The sequence below is a fragment of the Sylvia atricapilla genome, chromosome 3 (assembly GCF_009819655.1).
Source record: "Sylvia atricapilla isolate bSylAtr1 chromosome 3, bSylAtr1.pri, whole genome shotgun sequence".
NCBI lineage: Eukaryota > Metazoa > Chordata > Aves > Passeriformes > Sylviidae > Sylvia > Sylvia atricapilla.
The window spans coordinates 71,386,768-71,397,129 of NC_089142.1; the positions used below are offsets into that span (position 1 = coordinate 71,386,768).

The following is a 10,362-nucleotide window of genomic DNA, read 5'->3' on the forward strand; positions in this document are numbered from 1 at the left end:
TCTTGGTAGTCCAGTCCTTGAAAATGTCAAGTATCACTGGAAACACTGATAGATGCTGCAGCTTTAAGAAGGAAGTATGGAAAATTAACATGGCAAAGCAAGTTTTACTATCAATATTTGTAAAATTTTTCACAGAAGTGCAAAATTGGTGAAACTGTTTTAAAAACATATTGGAGAAAGCAGCAGTTGCTGCAATCTGTATTCACTAGCCCCTGTTTTTACAGGGAAATTCAAGAAGAAAAAGTGTTAATACTGAAAGGTTCTAATAAATAAGACTGTTACCAAATATACAGGTGAACCCATTGGTAAGTGACACAAAGTGGTCAGTCTTAGTGGAAATTTAAATTTCAGTAACAATTTATTTGAAGTGTGCAAGAACAAAGTAATTTACATTAAACTTCTGTAGTGTTTTAATTTTTTAAAATAGGAAGCATTTAAAATTAGTTAAGACAACAGGATTAATGCTGTAATCATATAAAACCAGGCTGATACAGCCATTTATAATTCCAGTAACAAGATATAAAACAATTTTGTTTAAAAGCTGTTTATATAAAACAATTTTTATGTTTAAGCAAACACACAATCAGTTTTACTGATTGTAAGGAATCAAACTGTTTAATGTTTAGCCTGTCAAATACCTTAGTGCAGCAAGAGAACATTTCAGGAAGCTCACATAGGAAACTCATGTGCCTGGCACTCCTAACTTTTCGTGGCACAATGGCGTTAGTACTCAACTAACAGGCCTGCTAACCACAAACCTGGGTGGCTTCCAGAAGCAGTAAGATAAAGATTGGCAGGTAATGTCACTTTAATCCTAATTTGTCCTGTATAGCACTCATAGTTTAACTAGGAAATCATGAAAGCTTTTATGACATGTCCAGGAGCAGTCTTTACCTGTATTCCTAGCAGCATTCCACACAATTTTTACTTACTAGTGTGAGGATACAGAGGTCAGATACATTTTAAATTCCATTTCAGAACAGGTACAGGAGTGTAGCCATGGCTAAGCAAACCCTGAGCAAATTACCTTTCAAACAACATTTCCAGTCCTGGTTTATCTTTTTATGAAACTTTCTGTTGTGTTACACAAGACAAGTATCAAGATGTTCATTTATTTTAGATTCCAAAACGTCAGTCTCACAGACAGGACAACTGACTCTTCTATCCTGCCTCACAGGATTGCTAGGACTTGCAGAGGACTGTGTAAAATCAGCTCTGTTTTTTGTAGTTGTAGTGACATCAGTACGCCCCTTTCTGATGAAATAATTTTCAAAGGCAGTTCTGTCATCCTTTTTTGGCCATTGCTGCAGTGCATTAACACATTCTAAGCTTTTTTTCTCAGATGCACCCTGAGCTCTTGGGGTCTGCTCCAAACAAATTTGTTTTGGTGACCAGTTAGAAGATGGCACAGCCCTCCTGCCAACTGGTGAGCCTTGGCTTGATGTTTCTCCAGCAACACGAGCAATCCTAGCAGGCAATCCACAGTCATTCTCATCATCTTCTGTATTAGCAGCAGAGGATTTTGGAAATTCGCGCTTTAAAGCTAAGCTGCTCCTCTCAGCAGCGCCATTGGTATGAAGTGGAAAGATGCCATGACGGGGTAATTTCTCCTGTTTTATCTCCTTTCTAGGGATTGATATTGTCCTTACTGCTGAGTGATGCGGAGAGCCATGTGCTTCACTGTTTCCAGTGGAGGTGCTGGCATTTGTGTTTTTCTCTGAAAGTACACCGTCCCCTCCTCCAAGGCGATACCCCGTTCCACTAAAAGGAGTCAGGTCTTGTACACCATGCATTTGTGTCTTGCCTGCAAAATCAGAGTAAAAAATAAGTTAATAATTTTTCATTAAAAAAATCATGGGCTTAGTATTTGAGGTGCTTTACACAAAAAAGTCTGCTGCTGGAAAATAATGCATCAAACTAAACTAAAACTTTTTGTAGACAATTCAGTTGAGGAGCAGCCTAGAAGTGCACACCCAAATAGGCTCTGTTCTCTGGCTATGTAACAGTAACATCTAAACCCAGCTTATGTAGTGTTTGGTCTATATTCATTCAAGAAAATGTCTACACAAGAATCAGCTTGGAAAAGAAAAAAAAAATCATAAAATACCTTTGCTAGTTGACTTGAGATGTGGAGGTTTTGCTGTCTGAGTTTTCTGCTTGGACTTCTCTGAGAATTTCTCTGGCTCCTTCACTTTTGTGAACGTGCCCCCACAGGTCCTCTGATGCTCCTCCCACCAGAAGTCATGTGCGGAGGGTGCCCTGTTCATTGAGCGCTTCACGTACCCAAAGTACGGCGCCCTGCTCTGGCAGGGGCCATTGCAGCGCCACCAGTGCTGCCGGTACAAATTAATCTCATCATAAAAATCGTGATAGATCTAGGTGAGAACAAACAGAAAAACCACAGTCATTCAGGAAGCTACAAATTTTATATCACTAGCTCTAAAATAGTTTTTTAAAAATCTATTTCCATTCAGTTCCTTCCACTACTGCTGTGATTTTTCTATTAGCAGTTAAAAGAGCTGGACCTGAGTAAAATTTGATTAACATTTAGCTACCATTAAAAAAAAGCTTTTTTAAAAAAATATAGGATGTGTAGGAATATGTCCTGATTATCTTGTCTGAACTGCCGTAAAATCACTTTGGAAATCTATCTACAATTTCACCTAGAAGACGAACTGTTTAGAATACATTGCAAACAATACCAATATTGTATTCTCCTTTCAGCTATTCCTTTAACTGATCTTATTAGACACATTATTTTTAAATATTAACATAAATATCATTCCCCTCTATTGACTTAAATCTTGACTGCTCTTCACACGGAGCACTTCTGTCCTTGCTACTATTAAGCTGTTTCTACTCTACCACAAAAGCTTTAAGAAAAATTCTCACAGAAAACATACCTGAAAATTATGTAACTAACAACTCACTAGAGTTGTGAACTAAAACACCAAATGAGGAAAAAAGCTCCATTAAATCAGGTGAAGAGGATCATTCTTACTGTGACATTGGCTCCAGTCAAGAGATTAATGCGACGCATGTGCTTGCAGAACTCTGGTCCATGAGACTCACGATCTTTGTAGTTATGAGTAACAAAGAGCAGAGCATGGATCATTTCATGCAACAGCGTCTGAAACGATGCAACCATCAGGTTTTTGCTGAAAAGCATTGCATTTTCGGTTTCATGTTTAAGCTGCAAGTATGTTACTCTTTTACATTGATTGGGGTACTGATCTTATCTTTGATTATTCACATATTCAGTCTGGGTCATAAAAATGTAACACTTTGATCTACCAAATCAAACTACCCCCATTCCTACATCACTAAAATATGCTGCAGAATATCATGACAATAAGCAGCATCCCAAAAAGGAGAAATAATCCTCAAACTTAAAGATTTAAGACATCATCCCCTACACAACCCCAAAAAAGAGCCACTTTTGAGCAGGCTGAAACTCTACAGCATTTCTGTTCTTAGATAAAGCTGGATGTTCAGCCAGCTCGAAGCAGCAGCTCTGGCAGAGGCTCACATAGCAACAAAAAATCATGTTAAGTCATATTCTACATCTTTATTTCCTGCTGTTGGCCTTTTTGAAACTATAGTCCATGCTCGGTTTGAATATTAAGAAATAATTTAGGAGTTAAAAACTTGGGGTGTTTTTTTCTCTATATAAAGTCAATAAAATAAACAAGTAACTTCAGACTTCTACTTGGAGTTGCCCACTTAGAAACATAAAATTAAAGATTATCACGGTACTGCAACACAAGCCACGCAAACGTAACAGTAAAGCCATCACTATTTTATGATCTGTAAGTTACTGCCTAAAAGCAGCCCAGTATGAAATCTAAAATGTTTGTATGAAGCGGGGGTGGGCACAACACTTTGTGTGCAGATTCACAACCCAGGTTCAAATACCTCCACAAGGTCCTTCCTTGGCCGTAACTTTAGAAGCGGCTCACTGAGACGAATGGAACACAACCCACTCCTTTCGTGGTATGAACAGATACCAGCAGAGCTGAGAGGAAAAACAGAGAGAAAATAGGAAAATCTATTTGCTTTTGTAGCACATGAAGAAAATGGAGAATTTAAGTTAAAATGCCAACCCCTGTAAACACATGCTGGGTCACTCAGAACACGGAATAAAATCACTTTCAGTAGTTACTTGAGAAACTCAGCATTGTTAAACAAAGAAAAAAACCCCGTAAGTTCCTTAGAGTAGAAAAACCTGTTCTAAAGGCAGAAGAATGTTTCCTTGTGATGGACTGAAATACAGTACACGGAGGCTGGCAGCAAATACTAATTTCTGGTTCAATTTCAGTCCCCACCCTTCTAAGTAGTCCCCAAATACTAATTTCATTAATTGACCTAATTTCTGATTCAATTTCAGTCCCCACCTTCATCAGCTTTTGACTCATACCGAACCTACATACACCTTCACTTCTGTGCATTAAGCCAGCAAACCACATTTTTTTGTCTGTGTTAGTCCTACTGAGTTAGTCTTATCAGTGCAATATCCAACTATTTCCAAATGTCTAAAGAATATTGCAACCAGCAGAGGATATGAGGTGGCAGGACTCCAGCTGCCAGCAATTGCATCTGCTGCAGAACCGCAGACTGCACTTTAAAGATTCCTAGGGTTTTGTAACCTCAGATTTCTTCTATATCCCCTTTCCTAGTCTATTCTAATTTTTTCTGATGTACTATTATTGGTTCATGTTTGCCTTTTTTTGCCGTTCAGTAAAACTATCACGAAGACTGAGAACCAGAACAACAACACGACTACATGAGGTTTCCACACACACCATCTCAGACCAAGTAATTTCTTCCGTTTTAACATCTCTCCGGCTTGCCTGCACGCCAGGGAAAGCCACTGAGGGCTGCCAGGGATGACAGAGGCAAGGCAAGGGACACAACTCATGTCCCGCCGCACGGGCTCTGCCAGAGATGCGGGACACGGGAGTGTCCCAGGCCGGCGGGGCACAGCGAGGAGGCGCACAGAGTGACAAGGGACACGCTGCGGCCCCACGGGTGCCGGCCCTTCCCAGCGCCCCGAGGCCCGCACGCTGCCGGGGCCGGCGGAGGCACGGCGGCCGGCTCCCCAGGCACAAGGGTCGGCCTCCCCGCCGCCTTCGCGGCCCTGGCGACCGCCGCCACACACCCCGGACACGGCAGCCCCGGCAGCCTGGTCGGCCCTCGGGCCCACACCCCGCCCCGGTGCCGCACCTGGTCATGCGGGGGCTCCAGGACACCGTGACAGCCTCCAGCTTGCCCCAGAAGAGCGTCTGGTTGAACTGCACGAACAGGGCATGCACGTCGGGGCTGGGGTCCAGCAGCTCCCACGCCTCGTCCACCACCGACAGCGGCCGGAGGGACGAGCGGTACGGAGACACATCAGAGCGCTTTGCTGCTGCTGCCGCCTCTGCCTCTGCCGCTGCCTTGTCCTGCTCTTCCCACTCCTTCTGCAGCCTGAGCGCCAACAAGAAATCCTCGTCCTCCATCCCGAGCGCAGCTCCCGTGGGCCAACACCGCCCCGACCGGAACCCGCGGCCGCAGCGGCGCACGCGCAGCCCCGACCCGCGGCCGCCGCGTCCTTCCGGGTGCGCGCCCCGCGGCGTCTCTCCACCCCTTCCCTTCCCTCTCCTCCCCTTCCTTCCTTCCTTCCCTCCGCCCCCGCCCCGCCCGGCGCGGTTCCGTCGCGTCACCGCAGCCGGCCGCTCCTGCTGCCGAGCCGCGGGGCGCAGGCGCGGCGTCTCCGGTAGCGGCGGGCGGGTGCCGGCGGCGGCGGCTGCGGTGCGGACATGGCGCTGTCGCTGGGTGAGGGCGGCGGCGGGAGCCGGCTGCGGCGGCAGCTGGAGTCGGGCGGCTTCGCTGCGGGGGAGTACGTGAAGCAGCTGTCGCAGCAGTCGGACGGGGACCGGGACCTGCAGGAGCACCGGCAGCGCATCCAGGCGCTGAGCGAGGAGACGGCGCAGAGCCTGAAGCGCAACGTCTACCAAAACTACCGGCAGTTCATCGAGACGGCGCGGGAGATCAGCTACCTGGAGAGCGAGATGTACCAGCTCAGCCACATCCTCACCGAGCAGAAGGGCATCATGGAGGCCGTCACCCAGGCCCTGCTCCTCCAGGCCGACCGCGACGACCCCGCGCTGGGCGCCCGCCGCGCCGCCGCCGCCGACCCCTTCCTGCCGCTGTCGGCCAAGGATGCGGCGGCCAACGAGGAGGGGCGGCAGCGCACTCTCACCACCCTCCTGGAGAAGGTGGAGGGCTGCCGCGACCTCCTGCCCGAGAGCCCTGGCAAGTACCTGGTCTACAACGGCGACCTGGTGGAGTACGACGCCGACCACATGGCGCAGATCCAGCGGGTGCACGCCTTCCTCATGAACGACTGCCTGCTCGTGGCCACCGCGCTGCCCAACCGCCGCGGCGCCTACCGCTACGACGCCCTGTACCCCCTCGACGGGCTGGCCGTGGTCAACGTCAAGGACAACCCGCCTATGAAGGACATGTTCAAGCTGCTCATGTTCCCCGAGAGCCGCATCTTCCAGGCCGAGAACGCCAAGATCAAGAAGGAGTGGCTGGAGGTGCTGGAGGAGACCAAGCGCAACCGCGCCCTCAGCGAGAAGCGGCGCTTGGAGCAGGAGGCCCTGCCCCGGCCCGCCCCGGCGCCCCCCGAGTCCACCAACCCCTTCGACGAGGAGGAGGACGAGGAGGAGGATGAGCCCTCCGCCGAGGAGGAGGTTGTTGACCTCTCGCTTGAGTGGATCCAGGAGCTGCCCGAGGACCTGGACGTGTGCATTGCCCAGCGGGACTTCGAGGGCGCGGTGGACCTCCTGGATAAACTGAACGAGTACCTGGCGGACAAGCCCGCGAGCCAGCCCGTGAAGGAGCTGCGGGCCAAGGTGGATGAGCGCGTCCGGCAGCTGACGGACGTGCTGGTGTTCGAGCTGTCTCCGGACCGCTCTCTGCGGGGCGGCCCGCGGGCCACCCGCCGGGCCGTGTCGCAGCTCATCCGCCTGGGCCAGTCCACCAAGGCCTGCGAGCTGTTCCTGAAGAACCGGGCGGCCGCCGTGCAGACGGCCATCCGCCAGCTGCGCATCGAGGGCGCCACGCTGCTCTACATCCACAAGCTCTGCCACGTCTTCTTCACCAGCCTCCTGGAGACGGCCCGGGAGTTTGAGACGGACTTCGCCGGCAACAACGGCTGCTACTCGGCCTTTGTCGTCTGGGCCCGCTCGTCCATGAGGATGTTTGTAGATGCCTTCAGTAAGCAAGTATTTGATAGCAAGGAGAGTTTGTCAACTGCGGCAGAGTGTGTCAAGGTAAGAGAGCCCAAAGAGGGGGGTGGTGGGGCACGGTAGCTGAAACAAAGGCTGCAAAGCTTTAAATTCTCTTTTCTAATTCTAGTTTAGTTGTTGACTCTTGTGTGGGTCTCCAGAGGGGTTTCCTGCATTGAAAGGTTAATATTCATTCGAGATTCGTTTGGGTTTTTTCAGTTTAACAGAGGAAAACCTTAAGGTTATAATACATGTCAAGGAAAACCCTGCCTTTGTCAGGAATGCAAAATGTGTTGATTCTTAATTTGCCGTTAACTAGTAGGAGGTCCTAAAATTTACGTAAGCTACGCCTGAATTATAAGTACTTCAAAACTTTGTCTTTGTTTTCTAAGGGTGTCCTTAGCTACATTTTCATACTTTTTTTGCAAGACTGACTTTCTCAGGTTATGCTTTCTTTCAGCTGCTAATTGAGAGGAGGAGAAAAAAAAAATCTTATGTGTGAGTGGGTTATAGTGTAATTGTCCAGAGTATTTTTGACAGCCAGGGTGTCTATTTCAGTTATTAATTTTTCATTAATGAGATTCTTACAGCATAAGAAATAAGTATGAGTAACACTTCTCAGTTTTCTGAGATAAATTTGATAAATGTGTAAGATGTAAAGGGAGCCTGCACAGTAATAACATCCTTTGCTTTTCTTTGTTATCCCAGGTAGCTAAAGAGCACTGCAAGCAACTGAGTGAGATTGGACTGGATCTCACCTTCATCATTCACGCCCTCCTGGTAAAGGATATCAAAGGTGCTTTACAGAGCTACAAGGATATCATCATCGAGGCCACCAAGCACCGCAACTCCGAGGAGATGTGGAGAAAGATGAACCTGATGACTCCAGAGGCGCTGGGGAAGCTCAGGGAGGAGATGAGGAGCTGTGGGGTGGGCAATTTTGACCAATACACGGGTGATGACTGCTGGGTCAACCTCAGCTACACTGTAGTAGCTTTCACTAAGCAGACTATGGCCTTCTTGGAGGAAGCATTAAAGCTTTACTTTCCCGAGCTGCATATGGTTCTTCTGGAGAGTCTCGTGGAAATCATCCTGGTGGCTGTCCAGCATGTCGATTACAGTTTACGGTGTGAACAGGACCCTGAGAAAAAAGCGTTCATTAGGCAGAACGCCTCTTTCCTGTATGAAACTGTCCTTCCTGTTGTGGAAAAAAGGTTTGAGGAAGGAGTTGGAAAGCCAGCCAAGCAGCTACAGGATCTGAGAAATGCCTCAAGATTGATGCGTGTGAATCCGGAAAGTACCACCTCTGTGGTGTGAAGTGACCCTAACTGTTCCTGGGAACAAGGTGGCAGCACTTACTGAAGATGCAGTACATTGAACAGATGAACTAAACGGGGTGTTTGAGTCCCTGAAAGATGCAGAACTCTTCTCTGCTGCATTCCGGAAGCTGAAGACTCTGAATCAATGCCTGCAAGCATGCAATGCTTTACTTGGTGGATGGGGTGTAGGGAGGTGAGAAGGTGGAGGTCACGTGTCCTTGGACAGCATATCCTGTACAAAGGGCTTGTGTAGTATTTGTGACTTGGGAAATAGCTGTAATACACAAATTTTGGCAATTGTTTGTGAAAGTCTTACATACGTACACAGCAGATGGCAGGAAAAGACCACTTCTCATCATGTCACTGTAGCAATTCTTTAAGGCAGTGTTCTGGTATAGGAGGGGAAGTGCTGAAGCATTCCCAGGGTATGGTATTCAGGAAGGGACATCCATCACCCAGATGTGACTCAGCACTGCAGATAAATGTCATGGATTTGCACAGTGTGATTTTTGTGGTAGCAATGTAGACTTTTCTTTAACATTGAGATTGTTTTCATTCATTTCAGAGGCAGACTGAAATAAAAATGTTTTTAGTATAGGTTCTGGTGTTTGGGTGAAGGGGCTTCTTCTGTTTAATAAGCTGGCCTGTCAGCCTAAATTATAGCTGTCTGAAAACAAACCTCCTGTCAGAACCATTTGTTCCCTTCAAGAGAAGTGAGAATAAATTGCTTCCCTTCCTCTTTGTGTTCTCTTCCATGTTTTCTCATGGATCTGATTGGGGTCATGTCCATTTAGTGGAGTGTGCACTGTTGCTTGAGGTGCTGTCACAAATGCATTATGGGCTGTCATTTCCTGGTTGAAACCATAGTGAAGAGGCATAAATTCTCTTGAGACACGCAGGCAGGGAAAGGGACTGAAGGGACTGTTTCATTTGGAAGAAATGGGGTGCTGGTTTTGCTGTATAGAAGCAGCACCTGGTGAAGAGACTGTAAGGCTTTTTGTACGAGATGTGACCTTTGAAGTACACACTATGTCCTGTGAGAACTAGCATAATTTCCTGTAATACAGCAATAAGCAAGAACTATCTTCTTTGCAGAAATCACAAGGATTTGGTTGGCAATTTTGATGTTGAGGGGAAAAGATTATACAAATGCTCTTCTGTTTGGTTTGAATGGTGTTGTCTGTCCCATGCAGTGTATGTCTTCACAGCTTCAGCTTCTAAGCTGTGCAAACTTCCTTAGTTGTGAGAAATCATGTTACAGCTAAGGAACCTTGTATTAGTCCCTCAAAAAGTGTCCTTAACTGGAATAATTAAATGTCCTATTCCTGTAAGGCTTTCAAATTAAAGCTTTTGCAGTTTGTATCATAGTTCTGAATGCCTTGTGATTGCCTGAACAAACAAAAGGTATCACTAGTAAAACATTCTGTGTAACTGTTTTACTAAATCTTCTTAATTTCTATTTTCATAGTGCTAGTTCAATGCAGTTTTCACTCAGTTGGCTGGGTTTTGTTCTCTTGCCCTTTGGATGCCTTTTGAACTGTCAGATTTTGCAAAGCATCCTATTGTATCTCTCTTTTCAGTCTTTGGGCCTTTTGCTAGCAACTCACAAAGTCATATGAAATGTTTTTAAAGGGTAACTTTTTGCTCCCAGATTACACTGATTGAAAACCAGTGAAATAGCTCTACTTTTAAGGGACAGAGACAGTGAGAGTTAGAACTTGTGTAACATGTTCTGTCAAAGAGAGAGAGAGAGTCCTATTGGTGTTATT

At 46.8% G+C, this 10,362-nt stretch overlaps 2 protein-coding genes across 2 annotated transcripts; one reads left to right on the forward strand and one right to left on the reverse strand.

The window, feature by feature from the left end:
• Positions 1-339: 339 nt before the first annotated feature.
• Positions 340-5,569, reverse strand: SPRTN (SprT-like N-terminal domain). The gene is made up of 5 exons (XM_066315728.1): positions 5,224-5,569; positions 3,916-4,015; positions 3,002-3,130; positions 2,108-2,375; positions 340-1,804 (listed from the first exon to the last, which is right to left on the reverse strand). The coding sequence occupies exons 1-5, from the start codon at positions 5,496-5,498 to the stop codon at positions 1,083-1,085; spliced, it is 1,494 nt and encodes a 497-aa protein (XP_066171825.1). The 5' UTR covers positions 5,499-5,569; the 3' UTR covers positions 340-1,082.
• A 110-nt stretch (positions 5,570-5,679) lies between these two features.
• Positions 5,680-9,348, forward strand: EXOC8 (exocyst complex component 8). The gene is made up of 2 exons (XM_066315729.1): positions 5,680-7,319; positions 7,983-9,348. The coding sequence occupies exons 1-2, from the start codon at positions 5,799-5,801 to the stop codon at positions 8,589-8,591; spliced, it is 2,130 nt and encodes a 709-aa protein (XP_066171826.1). The 5' UTR covers positions 5,680-5,798; the 3' UTR covers positions 8,592-9,348.
• The last annotated feature ends 1,014 nt before the right edge of the window (positions 9,349-10,362 follow it).